Below are 23,935 nucleotides of genomic sequence, written 5' to 3' on the forward strand. Positions count from 1 at the left end.
GTATTTAGATTTTAAACAATGCTTGAGCTGGAGTTCCTTCATTCAAATCTTTCTGATCCATATTTGCCTCTCTAATTAGATATTTCTACACTTCAGTCTTAAACCAAAGTTCAGCTTAAGCGTGAGGATGGTGTTAGAGTATTTAAATAAGAGTCCATACCTTCATCAAATAGCTTAAATTCTTAGAAAAGTTGGCCGTAATCACACAAAATTTTACAAAAGAACAAAAATGTGAGGCTCGGTATGAAACGAGTCAAAGCGAATAGTACATCGAGTGAGTTAATCCAAAGCTGTCACAATATAGTATCATAGTGGGACTATAATTACGAGGGACGAACCACGCGGAGTTGGTGGGCCTGTAACAACCTGATCCGACGAAATAAGGGAGTTCTCGTCAAAGCCAGAGGGTCGGGACAAGAGGCAACTCCTAGCGGGCTTCTAGGATGGCGAAGGGGGGAAGAAAGGAATTGAATTATGCACCGAACAGAGGGAGAGCATTATCAAGATATATATGTGAAACTAGAATTAACTCAAACAGGCGTCTTTTGACGTAACAACAACTTCAATGTTAAGCGTGCTTAGGTGAAAGCAATAGGAAGATAGGTGACCTCCAGGAAAAGTGCTCATATGTATGCCAAATGATAAAATTGTGAGGCTTGGTACGAGACGAGAGACGAGTCAAAGCAAACAATAGTGGGTTTCACAAAATCTCGCTACACAGCCACAGCTATCGATGTGGCAACAGCTCTCTACTTTTTTGTCAACAGTGGCAGAGGTGGCAACGGCAGACGAAAAGAGGCCTTGCTTTGCCTAGAACCACCGTCATTCGTGCTTTGGTGAAGTAAGCTCCTAATCTTTTCCCAAAGCAAACCCATTGCGTGCTTTGGCAGAAGTGGGCACCAATATATTGAAGAGCTCTGGCGAAGCAATTGAGAGGTTCAAGATGATAAATAGTAAGAGGAGATCTCAATGCAAAAAAGAAGGAAAGAAAAAAATAAAAAAATTATATGAAAAAACAAAAACATTGTTGTTTGTCCACCTCAGATCGCCGACCGTGCAGCATAGGGCGATTAGTAATGACTAGACCGCCACATAAACGATTTCCGATGAAAAACTATTGAAAAGACTATATTGGAAAATTATCAAAATATTTCAGATTAAATTGACAAAATTGTAAGGTTTAGAATTGAATTAGCATATGGACAATAGGTTTATGATTGATTTGGTAATTTTCCGTTGTAATTTAGGAGCTTTATACGGGACAAATTAGAAGATTGTTTCTAGCAAGTAACAATCATGTACATGATCTACGAAGGTCAAGTAATCCTCAACATTTTCCAACAAGTTAAGCTCATAATACCTAAACTTGAGGATTTCGGGCGAGTGATATTTAGGGTGCGCATGAATACCATTCTGTGCCCGGGAACTATTTCTGAACAGAAATAATTTTTTTTTATTCTGTGCCCGGAAACAATTTCTGAGCATTTGAAGGCGCTTGATAAACTGTTCAAAATTTCTATTCCTAGAGTAGAAAAGAACAAAAATGCGTTTGGTGACTACATAAAATTTCTTTTTATTAATAATATTTTGATAATATTTTGAATTGTTTAATTTTTTTTTCTTTCTATCAATTTTCTTCTTTGGCCATGGCCGGTCGCCGGCGACCGGCCACAGCCTAGGGCCGGCGAGGGCGTCACGGCCCTCGCCGGCGGAGGCAAGGGTCCCCCTTGCCGGCGAGGGCGAGGGCTGGGCGAGGCAGAACTCGCCATGACCGACGGCGAGCCGCCTCGCCCAGGCGGCGAGGGTCCAGCCCTCGCCCTCGCCGGCAAGGGGGACCCTCGCCTCCGCCGGCGGCTGGCGAGGGCCGTGACGCCCTCGCCGGCCCTGGGCTGTGGCCGGTCGCCAGGAAAGAGCAACACAAAGAAGAAAAGAAAAAATAGAAAATGAAGAAAAAAAACTGATTCTTAAAATTGTGCCGAGAAATAAGAAGCAACTTTTTTTTACTTCTTGTTTCTCTTCCAAAACTATTTCTGGACACAAATTTTTGCAAAAATGTGCCCGGGAACAAAAAGTTTACCAAACGCATTTCTGTTCCCAAACTATTTCTGGGAACAAAAGAACAGAAATTTTCACTTTTTGGCACATTACCAAACGGGCCCTTAATACTTTCTCTTGACTAAATGAAGAGAGCCAAAAAGAAATCTTAAAAATGGGATAAATACATCTCACCAGCTAAATCATATTCAAATGATCAAATTGTACTAGACATCCCATGTGACTAATACAATAAAGCCCAACAAAAAGTGACTTTAAAAATATGTATGTACAACTATCGACAAAAAAAAATGTATGTACAACTATCCCAATGTTACTACGAAAAAGTAAAAGCTCCCAAGAAGTCCACCAATGATGACAACTCTAGTCCTATTGTAAAAACATTGTATTTTAGTTTTTTATTCTAGTTTTTTTTTCAGTATATAATTTTAAATACTTGAATTTTAGAAATTTATATATGTTCTAGTAACTAAAAAAAATTGAAATGCTTTAACATGCTTACTTCGTTAGAGATATTCACATAAAAAACACCAAACGACAGAATTACGTAACCAAATCTACTATTAAATATATAACGTGACCAATTTGAATAATAATAATCAATATTACCTTATTACGAAATATTTGAATCATTAAATCATAAAAAGAAATAGATAGTAAAATACACACACCACAAATATAGTGGTTGAGAACATTTCAAAAAGTAAAAAAAAATTGATTGAGATCTCTTAAAAGTGGATGGTCCTCTTTGCTTTACAGTATGTATAGAGGACTTTATTCAACAATTAACCCGATCAAATTCAAACAAATAAAATTTGTGCTAATGCGATATTCAGCATCTTAATTTTTTGTGCGCTCCTAATTGCCAACGTCAAATATTAGAAAGTTCGTACTCTAACTTTACTTTGTATGTCTACATAACTGTCTGTAATAATTAGAATTCAACATTTCTTATACCACAATTTTTTTTTACCATCAATTATATTATGAATTATTTATATTTCATTTGTCGTTATTAGAGGTGGCCACGGGCCGGTTTTGGCCCGGAACCGGCCCGGTCAAACCTGGGCCCGCGGTTCGGAACCGGAACCGGCCCGTGGCATACGGTCCCGGTTCCGGTTCCAGAAAAATTTGAACCGGCCCGGAACCGCCGGTTCGAGCCGGTTCTAAAAAAAAAAAAAAAAAAAAGAAGGCTGCAGGGTCGCAAAGCACAACTGCGGTGCGAGGCCATCGCAGCACTGCAGTGCCTGCGACTCTGGCGAGGCTCGACCTCGCCGGCGTCGGCGAGGCCGGCCCTCGCTCGGGCTGGGCGAGGCCGGCCTCGCCCGATGCTCGGCGAGGCGAGGCTCGGCCTCGCCTCGCAACCAGCGAGGCTCGGCTCGCCCGCAACCGGGCGAGAGCTCGACCTCGCCGGCGTGGCGAGGCCGGCCTCGCCCAGCCCAGCGAGGGCCGGCCTCGCCCGACGCCCGGCGAGGGCCGCCTCGCCTAGAGGCGGCGACCTCGCGCCGGCCCGGCTATGGCCGGCCGCGGAGGAAGAAAAAAAAAAGAAAAGGAAAAGAAAAAGAAAAAAAACAGAAAAAAAATAGGAACCGGCCCGGAACCGGCCGGTTCCGGTTCACACTTGGCCACGAACCGGAACCGGTCGGTTCCGAACCGTGGCCACCTCTAGTCGTTATATAACATATATGTCTGGTATTAGTTGGTCATAGAAAAATGAAATAAATATTCAATTATTGTTGCAACCTATGCTATTATTGTTATGTTTCTCTATAATCGATGATAAACACGATTAATCTACTTACAGTAACGAAGTCGATTAATTTATTAGAAATACGTATATAAAAAAGAAAACAGAAACATGATGGCCAACCTAGCTAGGTGCAAACAAATGTTCGAACCACAGAACAAAAAAAAAAAAAAACAAATGCTCGAACCTCATAAAACGACTTACAAGTGTAGTGATGAGAACTTTATAAAATCAATAAATAGAGGTTTATGCAATTAATTGCATTGGAATATTTTTTAAATAACCTTAAAACTAGCTTGTCTGACTTCTAGTGGTTAAAAATTCGCTTGTATTTCCTATTATACAAATTAACTGTTATTCTACCTTTACTTATATATCTAGATAAGCAATTCACTTGTAATATGTCCAATCGTGCTACATGATATTAACATTCCACTAATGATCCCACATGTGTCGAGTTGAGAAAGTAGAAATAAATGTTTAAATTCCATTGACGACCTGTGTGTTAGCATCAAATATTTGTTTGGGATGACTGACACAATTAATTAATACTGATATCATCTTCGTATTACAAAATTGGTACTACTATCTTCTATCCTGTTCAAGAATAATTTTCGTCGCCAAGAAAACATCAGGCGACAAAAAAATTCAATTTCACCACCTTATGGTATACCAATAATGATAAAAATATTTTTATCACCTCAGGGTACACCTAAGGTGACAAATCAGATAGTTTGTCACCTCAATTGTAGTCAATGGCAACAAATTTTTCTTGTTACCTTAGGCATACTTAGGGGTGATCGATTTCAGGGTGGGCTGGTTCCTACTTTGAAATCGGGAATTGTCCACTAAGGGTCGGTTCCACAAATTGAGAATCGAGAACTAGACCACCAGTCCGGTCCTATTCCTGGGGTCCATAGAACCGGCTGTGTCTTGGGAAGCTCGGAAAGGGAAATGTTTCATTAGCATTTCATTATTTTGCCTCTATTCTCTTGGGCAAATCGAGGCCGATTTCGATGACACGAGCTACATCAAAGGAGGCAGCACCCTGATACAGATGAGGAGGAGTGAAGCCGCCATAGATGGAGAAGCCACTGGAGGGTTACAATACAACACGGTGGAGGATGCATAATACAGGAAGGCGAAGAGGCGGAGGAGGCAGAACCCAAGAATAGACGAGGAAAAAATAAGATAAAAATAAGGGATAAGTGCAGTGGAAGTCTTAAAACCTGTCACTAAAGTGTAATTGAATCCTAAAATTTTCAAAAAGTGCAATCAAATTTTAAAACTTGTCACGAAAGTGCAATCAAGTCCTAAAACTTTTAAAAAATGTAATCAAGTTTTTAAACTTGTCAAATTAATTCAATCAACTCCTCCCGTTGATTACACTTTTTGAAATTTGTAGGACTCGATTGCACTTTTGTAATAAATTTTAGGACTTGATTGTACTTTTTTAAAGTTTTAAGACTTGATTGCATTTTTGTAACAAGTTTTAGAATCTGATTACACTTTTTGAAAGTTTTAAGACTCAATTGTACTTTTATAACAAGTTTTAAAACTTCCAAGGCACTTATCTCTAAAAATAAAATAAAAGAGAAGAGGGTTTTTGCAAGCCGATAGGATGGATGACTCTGTCTTTGATTTATTTTCTTATCTCAGAAATAGAATGTAATATGATCAAATCCAATACTTCTTCTTCTTCTTCTTCTCTCTCCATGCATGCCTCAAAGTGATTTGATCAGAGCTGGGGATTTGATTATGAGTGTGTTGTGGACCATCGGTCTGCCTTGAGTTGTTCGGGTAGGTGGATCCACACCTGAAATTGAGAACCGCCCAAAATCGGCCAGTTCAAGCGGTTCCCAGTCTGATCTGGTTCTTTTGCTCACCCCTAGTCATACCCAGAGTGTTGGGAAAACTCCCTATGTATTTTGATATTTTGAAAATGATAGAACATTCTCTATGAACTATAATATGTGTATTTGAACATGAAGATGAATGGTACTTATTAAATGAAAACAATGCATTCAAAATGAAAGCATGTACTCATTAACAGTTCGTTTGTTTGAACGAAATATGTTTCTGAAAAATTGTTTCCTGACTTTCTTGTGTTTGGATAAAGGAAGATTAATAGAACCATTTTTCATGGACCGAAAACAACAAATTTATTAATGGAAAACAACTTCCTTTTTCTAGCATGAATAAAACAAATGCACATTATGATTATGGCACTCTTCTTAATAATGAAAACTAACTATTTTTCTTAATAATGATTTCCATGACAAGTACTTTATTTTATCATAAAATTTTCAGTGAAACAAACACATCTTATGATTATGTCACTCTTCAATGAAAGAAAAAGAAAATTAGAAGAAAAAGACAAATTTATCAATATAAGGAGAGCGTAACATTTGAAATTTCGCGGGACCAACGTGTACAGCCTCTAAAATCAAGTGATTCATGCAACTTTTTACTTTTGAAAAGTGAAGTGCATATAGCTCATAATGGAATTGGTGCAAACCGTAAGTTGCAAACGCTCGTAGTGATTTTAGGTAATTTTCTTTAAAAAAATTAAAATTAATTAATAAATCAACCACCGATATTTTTCTCCCTCCGACAGGTCAACATCGAGAGGGTCAACAGCAAAATCCCTTTCATTTTCCCCCTTTATTTTCTCCCCCAATAATTTTGGAATTTCGGTCCATCTCCCCCCCCTTCGATAGTAACAATGCGACGGTTCACCTCCTTTCATCACGTGGCTCCTAACGTTAAATTAATATTAAGCCGTGCTTATGGACGGCTGTGCTTCGGCCGTCGTGTCGTCGCCACCGCTGCGAACATAAACGAAGCAGTCGGTTAAAGCCGCTTTGACCCTTCCCCTCTCTCTGTCTCTCTCTCTACCTGCTGTTCTTCCTCTGCTCTTCTCTAGCGTTGGAGGCTGATGTCGTTCCCCCGGGGGCTGTGCGCGGTTTCGAGGTCCGCGAGGCGAGGCTTCGATGGGTGCCGTCGCCTTCTCTCTTCGGATCACGGGTCCCCTGCCCTGATGCAGACCCGCTTCGCCGGCGCTCCTAGGACGACGGTGCGTGTTCCCGCTCGCGGGTCGTTTCTTTTTTGTTCTCTTTCCGATTGGTCGTGTTCGTGCGGGCATTTGGGGGTCGAAGTGCTGAGCTTACTGGTTCTTTTTGGGCGATTGGGGAGCTGGGATGAAAACGGTGATCTGGGTATGCGCGCTTCCCGTTCGACGTATTGTCTGAGAGGCTGTGCGTTGGTGCTCGATCTCGGGGGAGGTCGGTAAGACAATGGCTTGTTGGGTTGAGCTTTTCTCTAAGATTTTTGCGGCTGATTTTTGGAGGCTAAGGCAGTTGCTGCTGTTTCGTGACTCGGCGGGCTTGTTTCGTTTGTTGTGAGGCGAAGTAGCGTCGCAAACATCAGTTGGTGTTTGCTGAGATTGCTCAATAATTGGTTTTGCATTCTGGATTATCATCAGCTTGTGGAGGCTTTGGGTTAATCAGCAATGATTGCGGGGGTCCGGGTTGTTTCAGAGCAGCACAGGAAGGATCTCCAGGACGAGTGTTTAGGCGGTGGTCCTTTGGCAAAATGAAGCACGGTGTTTTTTTTTTTTTTTGGGGGGGGGGGGGGGTGGTGTGGGTGAAGTTTCTCTATTTGCTAAAGGAGGACATTTAACAAACCATTAAACTGTTAAAAACTTAAACTTCGACTTTTAATCTTGTTTCTGAGGGATCTATGTTTTTGAGTCATATCTTCTCTGTGACAATAGGTGTTGGGCTGCAAAGATATCTACTCATGGTGTTTACCTTCCTCATATAGTATCGGACATCAGATTCATCATCAAACAGTGGTTGAGGTAGTCATGCCGTCTTCTCTTATTTATTTTTCTACATATTTCGGCACAAGATTGCTTTAAATATTGTTTGATTAAATGTACATTCACAATTGTAATAGTGCTGGAGGGAGTATGTGTTTTTATTTTTCCAGTTGTCTATTTGCTTTAGCTTCTGTTTGAGGCATTGCTATGAGTATGAAATTGTTCTAGTCAAATGAGTAATTATTAATCTCACTGGGGAAGATCAGTTTTGTGGGGCTGTCGGGCTTGATGTAGTATTGTCTTTTTTTGTCCTTTAATGAAAGCTTTCTTTGTGTTGCTTATGGGTTCCTCTTTCAGTTAATTTGTATAGAGCTTTACACTTTTATTATTGGGTTTAAAATATAATTTTTTCCTCCTTGGCTTTTCAAACAAGTGAACATACATCCATGTATAATCGTCCAATCTGTTTATTCTGTCCATGATCAATTGTGCTAATTGTACGCCTTTTGTCTTGTGGTCATCACTATGCAAGCTCTTTTTCAGTTATTGTTTTTTGAGGTGGCATGGGATATTGTGCTTAAACTTATTTTTTCTGAATTAAAGTTTTTCTCTTTCCGTGGCATGGTGACGAGTCTCAACCTTTGTGATACTTATGCGTATAGTTGTAGCTACTCTCAAAGAGCTTTTCAAATAATTTCAGTTTCTCTTATTGTGGATTTTGTTGCTTTCTTTTACTTCATTGCACGCATTTTCGTCCCTTGATTGTAATTTCAAATTAACTTTCTTGTGTGCAATAACATTTCACGAGATATAACGATCTCCTTGATGGGGTTTTTCTTCAGTTTCTTTGAGTTGATTATGCTGTCAATTGACTGAGAAAACAATATCTAATCTGGGTATTCCCCTCCACTCTCTTTTCCTTTTTTGTTTTTTCAAATGTAAGAGACGGCTGGTCAATATACTGCAAAATCCAGCTTCTCATATGTGTGGAGCTTCTTTATTGGACTTACTGGCACAAATACGCGATGGCTTACTAGACTAAACTATATGGCCACATTTTACAAGAAAAGCTGATGAAGCTGTGTCATGTCAAGGGATTATGCTGCAATCACATGCACATGTAGATGTGTGTGATATGTATCTGGATCTGTTTGTAGGGATACATGGCGCTGTATTAATATCAATATGGCATGCTTAACCCACTGACTGTTTAAGTTTGCTAAAGGCAATTTTGGTATGACACATAAGAGTGGGTATTAGATGATGAAGCTTTAAAGTGTGGGATTTGTAGCCTTACCATTTACTTTCACTACAGAGACGCAACAAATCATGGAGACGCGTGGGAAGTCTTAGTCTGACTATTCACAATAATTTCAGTGTATATGTTGAAAATGATTACTCTTGTCTCCCCAAGTAAACTTCAAGCATTTCTTGATCCAAAAACTAGGAGTTCTTGACAGTGAAGTACTCATCTGGGTAAGCTTTTCATCAATCAGCTTAGGAAATCTTCTATACAAACTAAAGTTGAAAATTAGTTGAATCTTATTTTGTTGGCTAATGCAATTCCTCTTTAAATAGTTGATGGAATACTTTGGCATCCATCATAATACTTCCTTGTTCCGCCATATGTCTGGTGTGACATGGCTTATTCTTCCTGTTTTCCTCTAGCTGGTGGTGTTGCGGGGAAAAATATCGTTTTGTGATGAGGTCATTTTGTTTAGCCATTCTGATGTTTGTGAATGTTCTATTTACTATTCAAATATTCGATCATGTATGGCTTGCTTTGCATTTTGTATTCTTACATTCTCTGTGGCTTCTTTCAGGAACAACTTGACCCATTCTCACTTGTTGCAGATGAGCTATCCATACTTGCTAACAGATTGCGATCAATGGTTATTGCTGAGGTATCAATATTTGCTTTCTTCTCTTTTGTTTCATTTTAGGAAGTAGGAATGCTTTGGATGATTTCTCCATAATAATCTAACATTAGGAAAATGAATTCTTCAGGTCCCAAAACTTGCCTCGGCTGCTGAATATTTTTTTAAATTGGGTGTGGAAGGGAAGAGGTTTCGCCCGACAGTATGTCCTATACCTTTTACTTTCTATTATCATACTTCTAGTTTGAGGGAAATGTTAACACGAATTTTTATGCAAGGCTTCCCTTCTGAAGCCATTTTGTACAGGGGTGGTGCCCACTACCTCCTTGATACCTTCTTAACAGAATTTTGCGTATCATTAGAAAAAAGACCTTGTTTTTACTATTTCTGAATATCAGAAGTTTGGGGTTTGCCTATTGCTTTTATTGCATTGTGATGTTATATTTCATTGATGTATTACCTATGCTAAATGTTCATGCTTTTGCAAGGTTTGCATTGCAGACCTTTAACTGATAAGTGTGTTCCTAAGCTGTGATGCAACCACTATTTTTGTTCTGCTGATCCACACCATTAAGTTCACAGTATGGGAATGTTTGAGGTGTGTTGAGTTGGGAGAAAATGTCTCGAGGATAACCAAGATTTGCTTGCCTGAGACCTGTGATATTAAGAGATATAAATAATTCATTGTCATCCTGCTTGTTTGCTTTAAGAGGCTTGAAGGGGGAGAGGGAATTGTAGCGAAAGTCCTAAATGTTTTGTACCTAATGCATTCAAGTTCTAAATTGAAATTCATGCGGTTAAGTCCTCTTCACTGGTATATCTAATTGCAGAGATTCAACCTGTCAGCAAAATCATGACGGTGCCGATTATACCCTTGTAAAAAAGCATATTGATATGGTTGAGTATTGATTGTATGGCTTGGTTATGAGATCAATTAAAAGACAAGACTCAAGTCTCATGTAGAATTGAGAAAAATTGACTTTTGTGAAAAACCTGGAGACCGACCTTCAAATCTCAAATTTAATCACCAAAATTGAATAAAATTCTTGTTGATCTATCATTTGTTCTTATGACCGGAAAAAAAAATCATCAGTTCTTAAAACCATACATAAGTTGCTCGTGTATTCAATTTAGTTATTCCATAAGTTTTTTCATTTATTGAATGACAATTTGATTGTCAATCTCTAGTGTTTAGCTAACCTGAATCTATTTCTTCAATTCTTCTGGTTTCTTATTATTTTATTGAAATTAGACGCATGTGTCTTATTACTTTAATGATTTTCCTTATTCATGGATGATTAATTCAACAATTTGATTAACCTTTTGTGGTTTAATTTGAAATGGATGGCTAGTTTTCGGTTTCATGTAAAAAAGACTTCTTCTTGGCTTGACATAGATTTTGAGTTTTGTTTGCAATGTTTACCTATAATCAAGTCAGAAACTCAATAATTGACAAAAACCACATGTTTTAATACGTGATTATGGTTGAATCATGCTTTATTTTGTGAAAATTGAATACTGTCCAAAATTCTGGTGTCTAAATGCCACCATTAGGCAGTTTAGGACTTTGTTGCCTGTCAAAATTCTGGTGTCGAAATGTTTATGACTTGATTACACTCCGTATGAAACTTTTAATGCTTTTGGTGTAATTTCGCTTGAAGGGGCTAGACACCCTTCCTAAGCCCAGTATAATTTGTTGAACGTCAGGACAAATTAATACTAGCATATAGCCCATGAGCTTTGTGGACCTTGTGGAACTAATGGCTTTTAGAAGATGCTTCGAGGCATATTGAAACTCAACTTCCCCTTTTCTTATGTTTAAATCTTTGGTTTTAATTGACTGTTGTGCATGTGGATTTCAATTTCTTTTTCTTTATCATTTTCCATGATTTGATTTCTTTTTCCATACTTTCAGCTGCAGATTTATTTTGTAGAGAAAGATTTAGGTTTCTAGTGATATATATACTTCTTATTTTTTGGAATCCACCTTCTCTTAAGTTTTGTCCTTTATCTGGCACAGGTTTTACTTTTAATGGCTAGTGCTTTGCATGTGCCTCTGCCAGAACCAACTGATGGTAGTTTAGGAGATGCAGTGTCTTCGGAACTACGTACAAGACAGCAGTGCATAGCTGAGATCACAGAGATGATTCATGTAAGTTATTTTTTCATCTTCCTGTTAAATGTGCCTTTTTTCTGTGTCTATGGAATCAAAGGAGTAGGAAATAACAGGTTGTTGCTGCATTTGCATATGGATTATCTTAAATTATTCTCTTATATCCCTTTTTGTTCTTTTAACATTTAAGCATCTAACTTGCTGATCCTGTGAACCTTGGAAACATATTATACGTTAGATGGTGGAGAAAATTTGTCTTTGAGTGATCTACAATGGCTTTGACCAGATGAAGTTGTTATGCTACTTTCTAATTTGCCTACGTGCCTTTCTTTAAATACTACATTGATATTTGAGTTCCCTTTCAATCTCACCACCCCAATAACCTACCCACCAACCAAGAAAGAAAGTCTGTTGTCGGTAAATAGAAGTAAATAAAACAAGTGAGACTTGATAATTGTTGTGAAGCAAGAGATGATTCTGTGTTAGTAGGGAAGTTCAATTTCCCACTTCAATATTCTGAAGCGGATTTTTATAGGGGTAATTCCCCCTTCGTACCTTCTTAAGGGAGTTGTGTCAACCTATAGAAAGAAAGGGAAGGAAACACACCCTGCACATATATAGCATGTTTCTTAGTACCAGTAATGCAGAGAAAGGAATACATCTCTTTTGCTGTACAATGTCATAGACTCAAATGACGTTTCTCATAAGTTCCGCCTATTAAGGAACCCTTTGATTTCTTGATTAATGCACATGTTATTTGTTTCTCTTAGGTTGCAAGCCTTCTTCATGATGATGTCTTGGATGATGCAGACACAAGACGTGGTATTGGTTCATTAAATTTTGTCATGGGAAACAAGGTGCTCATATATCTCCACCAACTTCAAGAGATATTGCTGGTTCTTATATTTGTTATATGACTAGATTTGTATATGTATGCATGTAAGTATTGTACCGCCAAACTTGGTGTTTATCAGTAATGGACGGAGAAATCTTTCTTCTTTTACATAGACACAATGTCTGCACCTTTCCACATTAGATGTGGCAATATTTTTTACCAATCCGTGCCTTGATTTTCTTTTACACAGGAAAAGAAGTTTTAGTCCTACCATATTGTTCTTGCTTTTTAAAGAAGATGCATTGTGAAGATTTGTGACTTCATTGTGGTCCTTATAGATGATAGTACATTAAAAATCTAGACATCAACAATTTTTTGTTTGCTATTCAGTTGGCAGTTTTAGCTGGGGATTTTCTCCTTTCTCGAGCTTGTGTGGCACTTGCATCCTTAAAAAACACCGAGGTATGTCTGGGTTTCAGTTTGATTTGACTTGATTTTGTATTGATCTTTAAAGATAATCTTTGTTTCAGTGATAAACACCACCTGAAAGGGCTTATTTTGTCTAGCCCATAAAAAAGACATACTTTGGGTACTGGATTCTAGGCTCTTCTTTTGTCATTTAGTTGTAAATCTGTGGATGCAACATTCTTGAAATCTAGGTATATATTCCTATATAGAGTGTGTCCAGTTTCTTTTTTTTTCTTTCCGCAAGATCATGGTTCCCTAATTATGTGTGAACATTCAAGCTTAGGCTTGGGCATGAGTGTTAGACATCAGGTCGTCTTGCTTGTGGAGCGATAGATGGAATTTCTTACGATGGCTCAGGATATTCATATGAGTCTTGCAAATGCTTGTTCTGTATTTGCACAAACTGCCTTCGTTTAGGATTGACAAGGAGATCCAGCATCATCCATTCTCTTCCTCTTTTGCTCTGCAATTTCGTCCGCTATTTCACTTTCCATTTGACAATTAGTAGAATTCAAACTCTGAGCAGAGAGAGCTTTTCTGACACAGCTCCAGTTGGCATATTTTTCTTCTTTGTATCTGTCTACTTAATTGAGAAGGACCAGATGAGTTCTGGAGGATAATCCCCTAATGTGTCTTCTCTATTCGTTTAGTTTAAGACTCATAAATAAATCTTGCTTCATTTTCCTTCCACTTTTCTTTTCATTCAGGATTTCAGTCATTAAGAGGTGTAGTTTATGTGCTATGACTAGGATTGCACTGCCATGCCTTGAGCAGCATAAAAAATGTCATATTTTCATTATATTTCCATATATGTAGGTTGTATCGTTGCTAGCAACAGTAGTAGAGCATCTCGTTACGGGTGAAACTATGCAAATGACCACATCGTCTGATCAGCACTGTAGGTATGCTTCTGTTTTATCCTTGGTGCACTTTTAATTTTCTTTCCCTGGATAAGCTATGCCTTGCACAGACTGGTGCTTAGGTGATATGTAGTCATCCATGTGGTCCCTAGACGTGAAATGGGCACATTTATATCGCAAACATCTTTATGTTAAATGGACATTTTACTCTGTATGTCATGGCTGTATCCTTTTGTGTTGTTCTATTGCTTCCTGAATCAATTGTTTGTTCTGGTTCTCTGTGGTGCTAGACATCATAGAATATAAAGAATCAGTTTTTTTTATTCCTTTTATCAATAGCTAAGAATGTATTTAGCAATGAATGTGCCTGTTCTCTTGAAACTAGTTTTTGGGCTTGTGGTACACATGGGTTACTTCTCAATATAATTTCTTAGAATTTTATTAGTATCCATTAATATTGGGCAAAATTACAATCATGATATACTAATTTATGATTTATTAAACCTATCTCACTTTCTTGTATACGACTTTCACGTTTTGATAGAAATAAGTTGTAAAAGTTATAGATGTTTAGAAAATTAATAAGACAATGGCTAATTCTAATACAAATTTGGGATGAATTTTATATTTGCGCTTCATTTGACCTTGCCTTTAATTTAAGTTTTATCTAATATTATAAACCGTTTATTTTTTGAAGCATAGAAATCCTAGTATTCAAAATGATCTTTAAGTAGATTCTACAAGTTAAATTCAACATATACGTTCAACATATGAGATGGAACATCGAGATCTCTCACAAGCTATCCCAAGTTTCCAACCACTCCATTGCCATGCTTCCTATATCGGAATATTGCTTTCTCATCCAAAAGTGGGACTTCACTTTAACGATTAAACAACCAAAAGTGAAATTCACAAAAAAGTGAAATACTGATCTATTTAATTAGATACATGAGCTATGGAAGCTCTATATTTTCAAGTTCACTCTTGACTAGATTTGACACTCAAGCTATTCAAAATCGACTTAAACCTAAAGTTATCAAGTCTTGTTCAAGTAATTTATGAGTAGGTGGACTCATTTATACCTCTAATGATCATGATCAAAATCATTAGCTAGCTTCACAAATCACAATATAGTTGGTGCACAAAAAGTAGTAATGTGAAATATACTTACCGTTAAATTGTGTGAAATTTTGTGGGACCACAGCCAACTGTTCTAAAAGCTTAAACTATTAGATGAAGTCGTGGTTTAATATTTAATTACTCTAACACTCCCCCTTACGCCTAGCCTGGTCTCTTTGCCTAGTACTAAGCGTGCACATATTTAATTGGGGAGGCAAATGGGGTTTGGAAAGATTTGAACTCAGGATCTCCTGCTTTGATACCTTGAGAAATTTTGTGGGACCACAGCCGATTGTTCTAAAAGCTTAAGCTGTTAGATGAAGGCGAGGTTTAATATTTAATTACTCTAACAAATCGGAATACTTTTCTCATCCCATTAAAATGAAATATTTAGTATTTAAGATCATGTTAACTTCTTTTAGTTATAACTCAAATCAGGATAATATTAAATTGGCACATTTAACATCTAAAGTTTTTCTTTGTATTTTATTGACTGAAACTCAATGTAATTTTGACTAATTTATATATATATTAGGATATTCTAAGAAATTTATATCACTTATCATGAAATTCATAACTAATTAATAAATACATTAACTTATCAGGATTAATTAAAAACTGAAAAAACCACTAAAAAAAAAGGTTGTGGACTCACCTAAGTCTTCTTAATAAAGATCCAAATTTAGTGGGTGGGGCCCACTACAAAGTTATGGCAGAAACTTGTCTCGTACAAGGAGATTCACTGAAATGCCCTTCTTTCTGCTTCAAATGACAACTTTCCAAGAGCGTAGGAAATGAGAAATAATCAGAGACTGTTTATGGTTGTACAGAAAGAAAGTGAGTATTTTGAAGACCTTAAAAATATTTAGAGTCGATAAGAAAAGTGTAGAAAGACAATCACCTGGTTTACCTATGTGCTCTGGCGAGGTGAGGCAATGGCACTTCTCTTCTAGGAAGTCCAGCAGGGCACATGAAGTCAGCCATATGCCTTTTACCACATTTTGTGCTTTCTTCATCAGACACAAGCTTAACTTGTCACCCGATGAAGAAAAATTGGTTTCACTCAAGTCAATTGGCTTTTCCTGTGAAAGTATTATTTGATCCTTTTATTACGGTGGGGTTGATATTCTACCTTTTTCAAGACCAGAAGTACTTTTCAGATTTTCACAGCAGAGGAGCGCCTGCACATTTGTCATTATTGTCAATGTTAGCTACACATAGGCTAGTGTCTATCAAAAGAACTAGACCAGTACCAACTCTATGCGTGCGCGCGCGCGTGTGCATGCGTGCCTTTTGAAGCAAATATACGAGATTGAGCTCTACATTTTACTAATTATAATTTCTCTCTTTGAATTCATCTTTTCTTATCTGTCTTTGACTCAATCATCTAGAGTGCATGTTCTTCTTGATCACCTTTTTTTTTCCTTATTTTATGTAGTTTGAACTCTTGATGTTTATTTTTGTTGAATGCTAATGCTACTTTCCAATTTTGAGTTTTTGCGCCCTTCTTTGCTGGGTTATGCCCTTTTTTCATGCCCTTTGCCTTAGGCATTTTTGAGTGGTAGCTCAAGTGTGCCTTTTGCCTTTGCCTACACTAGATAAGATCTCCGGGACCCCGCACACACAGCCACTCTTTAGAGACGAAAAAAGGTGTACTTATGGCAATTTGAAGTTTGTTTCCTAATCTTGCCATCTACTTTCTTGTCAAGAGAGGCACCAAGTATTGAGGACCCTGATAAGGTTTTGATATGTAAAAGATTGTGCATGAGGCTGCAAAGTGGCCTTTGATTAACAGTGGCAACTATATTATGCTGTTATAATGTTGCATAGTTTCCCAGATTATTCCAGTATATGCAAAGAAATTTCTTTACTGGACTATTGATACTTAAGTTGTTTAGAGAGGCTGTTGTGCTTTTTTTAGTTAAAGCAGTTTCCTTGGGGACTCTAGCTCTGTATGCACTTCCAGGTAAAGAAAATGGTCTAACTATCCTTGATATCAAAGAAAGATTCAACTTCCAAAATGTCTTCCTGGGGATGACTAAAATTACCCACCTTGTGAAGTGGAATTTAATAAGGTAAAATTGGAAATAAGTCAATCTGATTACCCGGTCTTGTGAATCTGTCACAAAATCAAGGACCAGCAGGAAAAATCTATATAAAGAGATGGGGCAGCTTGACAGAAGTGTGGCACTTGGAAATTGTACACCAGCTTTAATACTAACAGAAGCAGCATAATGACGTTAAAAGTTAGTAATTGATCTCCAATTCCATGCTATGATGGTGCCTCAAGTAACTCATCCATTAAGAACCACCTACGACAGCAGAATTAAGCTGCACCCTCTAGCTATGATTTCCCTTAATCCTCCTCTTAAGTTATATTTTGTGGATGTATTATCCCTCCCTCCTTTGCGACATCTATTAGCTTTCTCTTTGAATATGTGGCGTTACTTTTCATGATGCTATAGCTGGCCTCCATAGAAACATTCCTTGTTTGTATTGAGCCACTGCCAAGGTCAAAATTTCATCCTGCGACCATGTTTTTACTGTTATGTAAAGGTTAAATTTTGCGTTGGGAAGGTTCTGATCCATGAGATGTTCATGAGCATTATACATGTTATAGTGATCTCATGCAAAGTTATTGTTTAGAGGTAATTCCATTTCTGGTCCTATGGCTTAGGTGGATGGTGTAATCCAAGTCATGTAACTCTTAATTTGTGCAATAGAGGTCCCGGAACTTTAGTCCATTGTTTAATGTAGTCCCCTGATGACCGGAGATCAGAAACTCCAATCAAATCAATGACATGGGCTTATATATATATATATATATATATATATCAAAAAGAAATGATGTAGAAAGTGTGAGATCCATGCAGACTAACGTCACTCAATGTGGACTATTTTCTTGGGAGAGGGTGATGCATCATAAAAGGTCCACTAAGTAAAACCCATAAAAAAATCAGAAAGCACGGAAATGTGCTTGAAAATAGAGAAAACATCTGGGTTTAGTTTGAGAGATGAAGTTTGAAATCACCTTCAATCAGTGAAGGTAATCACATTAAGCTTGAACTAACCCAAGAATTTAGGAAGGATTGAAGAAGAATAGATCGTTTATGACATTTCCATGTAACTGAACTTCTAGCTATAACTTTCTGCATAAATGAACTTCTAGCAATAATTTTTACACTCAAAAACCGAGGAAAACATGCAAAGTTTGATGATCACCTTGGATCTAGGAAGCACAGACACTCTCCGGGGGCCTACGTGTCGTGTCAGACACGTGTCAGACGTACCCCAACACTCGTCCGACCCTCTTTTTTTTATTATTTATTTATTTATTTGTAGATTTGAATCAAATTAATTTGATTGAAATAATCATAAAAATGATAAGTTATCATGTGTATATAAAAACATACATTTAATATACAATGTGTCCCAACGTGTCGGAATTCTCATTTTTTGAGAAATGATGTGTCGGCATGTTGTGTCGTGTCGTGTCGTGTCGTGTCATGTCGCGTGTCGGTGTTGGTGCTATTTATCCTTGGGTCAAGATCAGTCAATTAAGTTAGAACACTAGCTACAATCTTTATGAGCAAAAACAGAAAAAAGCAAGAATGGGAATAATGAAAATAATGAGAAAGAGAAAAAGCTTTTCGTCATCCTCCTCTCAATGGAGTTGATAACGAGACTCCCAAATCTCAGCAAACACCTACAGGACAGGAATGGTGATGGTGGCATGAGTTCAGTGACAGTAAGCACTCTAGAAGCTTCTGCAGCTCCTCCACTGGAAACGTCTCCTCCTCCACTATCATCTTGACCAATAATTGGCTGAATTCCCAGAGCAGGTCACTTGACTTCAGCATCGCGAAGCTGTCTCAGTGTTCCTATTGCTGCTGCCACTCAGTGGCAACACTCTGACTCTGGCTGCGCTGCTTTTCATCTAACAAGTCCAAGGAGAGGGAGCAGGAGGATGAGAGGCCTGCGTCGCTCTCGTTGCTGCTCCTAAACCAGTCCTCTGGGGACGTAGTTGATGAGTTATATGGACACTTATCTTCCTGCTCCGTCCTTGTCACCTTCTTCGTCTTCTTGGTGGTTTTGACTCGTATTTTGGGGTCAATTTCTATAAGCTGTTGAAACAATGGCAGATTGACATTTTCTGCATCCCTCAATTGGGCCTTGGTGTGATTTTAAGCTCAATTTTCACTGGTTGAAGTCGATTTCAAGCTTCATCTTTGCCAATTAAATCTACGATGGTTGCTCTGTTTTCAAGCACGATTCTGAGCTTTTTAATTTTTTTGGGTTTTGCTGTGTGGACTTCGTGATAAATCACCCAAAGAATACACATCCTGTGATGTATGTCCACATGGATTTACAGTTTCAATGTCATTTTCTGGAAAAAAAATATAAGTCCGTGTCATCAATTTGATCGGATTTTGTGATCTCCTGTCACAAGAGGACTACACTGAACAATTGACTAAAATTACAGGACTTGATTATACCTTTAATTTAATTGCACAGTGATCATTCTACTGTTCGTGCCTCATTTTGGAGTCCACCGTGCCTCTTTGTAGTTGATGTAAGATAAATTGCTCATTGTGTGCAGCATGGAATATTATATGAAGAAGACATATTACAAGACAGCATCATTGATTTCAAACAGCTGTAAGTCTATTGCTATTCTTGCTGGACAAACAACAGAAGTCACCGTGCTGGCTTACGAGTATGGCAGAAACCTGGTTTGTCCTCTACTATAAGCTTAATTTGTAGACTTCTATATACATAGATGTTGTATTGATAACAACTGCAGTTGATTACTTTATAGGTTACACTCCTTGTCAGTCATAACTGGAAAATGCAAAAATAGCATTAACTTATAATATAGCTAGCACTTGATGAAATGTCATCATTAGTTGATGCAATATGGGAGGCAGCAAAATATATCTACAAAATCATATATGTATGGTGCCTGTCTAAAGTGATATCCAATCTAAGTGATATCACGCCTATTAAAAGGAAATCAATCCAAATCTTACGCTCCTATCACGTGGAGTAGTTCTTAGGTTATTGTTATGCAATGGTAATTATGTAGGATAATAAATGGCTCCTTCTGTTGAGTTGACATGAATTGCAATCAGCAGTTCCCCATCTGGCCTTTGTTTTGTTGGTATAAGCATCAGGTCCTAAATCTGCTTGGAAATCCTTTGTCTTTGATCCACGTTGCAAATACTTTATGTTCGATTAATAAGTATTTCTAGAATATGCTTCAATCACAACCGACATGCATGTTGCCTGGAAATACCTTATATATAGGAAATAGGCACATAACTGTTTAGTTTCCTCAGTATTCAAATTTCTTATTTGTCTTTTCTGTTCCCAGGGTTTGGCATTTCAATTGATAGACGATGTTCTCGATTTCACTGGGACATCAGCATCCTTGGGGAAGGGTTCTTTATCTGACATTCGCCATGTAAGCTGTACTCATTGTGAAACTTCATGGTTCTAGGATTGAACTGGATGGAGAGTCACTTTTTGTGCTATTATACTTATTAGATAGATTGCTTTGTTATTTATCCCAGTTAATCTGATACTAGGTTTTTTTGTTGTTTTGGTCAAATCTGATAGTAGTTCAGCAGATGATAATTTTCTCTGCTGGTAAATCTTATGCTTGAATTTATGAAAGTAATTGTTTCATGCATCCACACAGTCTTTCTGCTCTGGTCAAAACAACACTGGAGCAATATTATGAGGAAACAATTTCGCATAACTGGTAATTGTTTCCTAATGTCATCTAATAACTAATTGAGAAGCAGTTTTGCAATATCTTAGTGGTATCATTTGCAGAATTCTTTGGTAGGAAACAAAGATGTCCCTGGAATATTTTCCTGGATAGTATGTTGTCGTCATGTGATAGCATTTGACTAAATGAGGTGGTGATTTCCATACACATTGCTGGGTACTTGAACTGCTCCAGAATTATATTTGCTATCTTTATAAATGTTTGGTTGAGTCTTTTGCCTGATTTTAGTTTGATGTTCCTATTTGACTGGGTCGCGTCATTTTTTGTTCTCATGATTTTTAACTTATATTAAGAGCTACAAGATAATAGTGCGGAAGTATTCCTCTTGGTTGTGTTTAAGTGGCCTGCTTGCCAATTGTCCAAACCAAACATAACATACCTACTCTTTTTCTGAATTTGTGCACAAGTGGATAAGAATATTCGTGACAACTGCAATTTCTATTATTTGTGCAGGGAATCGTAACAGCTCCAATCTTGTTTGCCATGGAGGAGTTTCCCCAGTTACGCACAGTTGTTGACCGGGGCTTTGATGACTCGGCAAATGTTGATCTTGTAAGTGACGCTGATTGCCCATCAACTAGCTAATTGAGCAATCTCAGATCTAGAGTTGATGCATGTTCATATCATTTTCTTGTGACTGCTACAACAATATCAGCCTTTTGAGCTGGCGAGGTTAGTGATGGCAGCTTTTTTCGCTGCTAAAGCATGACAAGCCTAAATTGGAGGGGGAAGAAAAGAGAGCACTTAGATTGGATGTCATTACTAGTAAGATAGGGTTGAAGCTTTTGTCGGAGCACAGGTTACATCCTCATTTAGTGGTGAATTATTTTGTATCCTATTTTAAATTGAACTTTTTTTGTCCTTGCGGCTTTGAGATTGAATTATGTTGTCATTTCACTGTTTATCTTCGTTATTTTTTTTATTTGCTCTTAAGGGCTAATCTGTGGCACAAGCAATGTTTGACTGAGAAGCAAACTAAAAAGCACTTCCCATTTGCATAAATGACCTAATGGGATGCTTCTGTCCTCATTTGTGATTGCAATGAAGCCAGCTTGGTCAAACTCAGGGTTTAGTTGGTACTGCTTCCTCCTCAATCAAGCTCTTTTGCGATGCCTATCTTGGTCAACTAACTATTCTTCTTTACCATCTAGTTCGTATCGCATGCAATCAAAAGTGTTCGGCATTTTAAGGTTACCTTGAAATGTTTCAAACCTAGCAATATTTTTTCCCCTCTTATCTGCAGAACATGTTCTGATCAGTGGATTTTGTGTGAGATGATTTGGTTACAAATGTAGTCGACTCTTTTCTGAAATCGCAGGCTCTTGAGTATCTCGGAAGGAGCCGTGGAATACAGAGGGCAAGGGAACTAGCCAAAAAGCATGCAGAACTTGCCGCTACAGCAATTGACTCTCTTCCTGAGAGCGACGATGAGGATGTCCGGAAATCAAGGCGAGCACTCATAGACCTCACACATATAGTCATTACAAGAAACAAATGATGCAGGGGGCTCGTTCTTCTTCAATAATGAACACGGCATAGGGGAGGTTTTGATCTTTTTGTAATCATTCCTTGAAAGGTGGGGGGTAATTTTGCCCTCTTGTTCATCAATATTCTTTTAATTTATCCAATGTGTCCTAATAATCATCTGCATAGGAAATTGTTCATTGTATAATAGACCCCAATTAGAGAGTAGGATTTGAACTAATGTCCTTTAGTATAACACAAGCTCCCTTAATCATTTGCTGTAGTGCTCTGCTATTTTACCCGCATGTGCATGGCTCACTTCAGTCTCTGAGCCAGCATAAAGAAAGTTTAGTCCGTTATCAAGTGGCTGAGTAGTGAATTTTCGAATTTTGCCTATGACATGTTTGGTGTTTTCTCGTGGCATCTTGTCTCGACAGTTGGCAAACGCAACTTCAATTTGGTTTCATGATTTAGCACAACTGCAAGTAAAGAATAATAGTTGAGCGTGGATTCCAGTTAGAACTCATCCTCGTCTGGCCATTAACTGTACGTAAGTCAGTATTGTATCTCCAGACTTTTGCCTAATCGTTTGCTCATATCTGGGTGTCTCACTTGCTTTTGCCTAATCGTTGGCTTGTCATAAAAACAATAATCAGCATGCTTGTGGCGTCGCATACTGGGAAAACGAATTCTGCTGTATCTGCAAACGGTAGAACTTGGATTGTGTTTTGCAGGATCGAGAGAACTTGAGACAAGGGGTGAGAGTCACGGGCCCACTGCCATGAGTGGCGAGGGTCGCGATCCTTTGCTGCCCTGAGTAGCGGGGGGGTCGCCACCCTCATTGCTCTCAACGGCGAGGGTTGACCCTAGCTAGAGATCATGCCACCTGACCTCACCTAGCCCTTCTCTCTCTTAGTTGTTCTTACTTTGCTTTTTTACAATTTCGCGAATAATATCTTTCGATTCTGTTTTTGCTTTTCTTTAAGTTTTATTTGCCATGTAGGATGTGACACGTTACGGAAATCTAATTTTCAAATCAATGTTTCATTATGCTCTTCAGTAGAAGGATCTAGAAGGATCAAGGTTATAAAACCTTATAGTTCAAGGACCAATTAAAGAAATTTTTTTGATCATACTAGATTGAACTTTTGGCGGGAAAATTACCAAAGCAGTTCTAAACCTATTGCAATTGTGTCAATTCAGTCCTAAACCTTTATTTTTTGCCAATTCAGTCCTGAACCTTTTGTAGTTGTGCCAGTTCGGTCAATCGGGCCAATTTTGGCTGACCGGCGCTGACGTTGACGCCGGCCGACGCTGACGTGGCATGTTTAAATATATTTTTTTCGAAATTTTTTTATTTTTTTTCCTTTTCTTCTTCCCCTGGCCGGTCGCCAGCCACTGGTGAGGCTCGCCGTCGCGGGCAAGGTCAGCCGAGCAGCAGCCATGGCAAGGCCGCTCGGCCTCCCCCAAGTTTGGGCAAGGTCGAGCGGCCTCGCCATGGTTGCTCGACCTCGCCGTCGCCACAGATCTGGGCGGCGAGGTGAGGGCGAGCTTCACCAGTGGCCGACGACTAGTGTCGTCGGCCCTAGCCCCTGGCCGGTCGCTGGACCTGCCAGGGGAAGAAGAAATGGAAAAAAAAATCGAAAAAAATATATTTTAAAAATGTCACGTCAGCGTCGGCCGGCCAAAATTGGCCGAATGGACTAAACTGGTACAAATATATAAGGTTTAGGACTGAATTGGCACAATTGCAATAGGTTTAGGACTGTTTTGGTAATTT

General features: G+C 38.4%; 1 protein-coding gene across 1 annotated transcript; it reads left to right on the forward strand.

Moving 5' to 3' along the window:
• The first annotated feature begins 6,628 nt into the window (after positions 1–6,628).
• LOC115684139 (solanesyl diphosphate synthase 3, chloroplastic/mitochondrial) lies at positions 6,629–22,552 on the forward strand. Its single transcript, XM_030608835.2, has 12 exons — positions 6,629–6,878; positions 7,578–7,664; positions 9,449–9,529; positions 9,633–9,704; positions 11,523–11,654; positions 12,386–12,472; positions 12,841–12,912; positions 13,735–13,820; positions 19,498–19,630; positions 20,272–20,361; positions 21,145–21,243; positions 22,010–22,552. Exons 1-12 carry the CDS (start codon positions 6,741–6,743, stop codon positions 22,187–22,189), a joined length of 1,257 nt encoding a protein of 418 aa, XP_030464695.1. The 5' UTR covers positions 6,629–6,740; the 3' UTR covers positions 22,190–22,552.
• Positions 22,553–23,935: the final 1,383 nt, after the last annotated feature.

This window comes from Syzygium oleosum, unplaced genomic scaffold, assembly GCF_021117445.2.
Source record: "Syzygium oleosum isolate NSW1041296 unplaced genomic scaffold, Sole_v2.1 Sole_v2.24, whole genome shotgun sequence".
Taxonomy (NCBI): domain Eukaryota; kingdom Viridiplantae; phylum Streptophyta; class Magnoliopsida; order Myrtales; family Myrtaceae; genus Syzygium; species Syzygium oleosum.

What these genes read in the sequence shown, in the direction of transcription:
- LOC115684139 (XM_030608835.2), top strand. Translation starts at nt 6,741, where the DNA reads ATGTCGTTCCCCCGGGGGCTGTGCGCGGTTTCGAGGTCCGCGAGGCGA. An exon ending in ATCATCAAACAGTGGTTGAG is followed by an intron (nt 7,665 to 9,448) that starts GTAGTCATGCCG and finishes GGCTTCTTTCAG; the next exon opens with GAACAACTTGACCCATTCTC. An exon ending in ACTCGGCAAATGTTGATCTT is followed by an intron (nt 21,244 to 22,009) that starts GTAAGTGACGCT and finishes CTGAAATCGCAG; the next exon opens with GCTCTTGAGTATCTCGGAAG.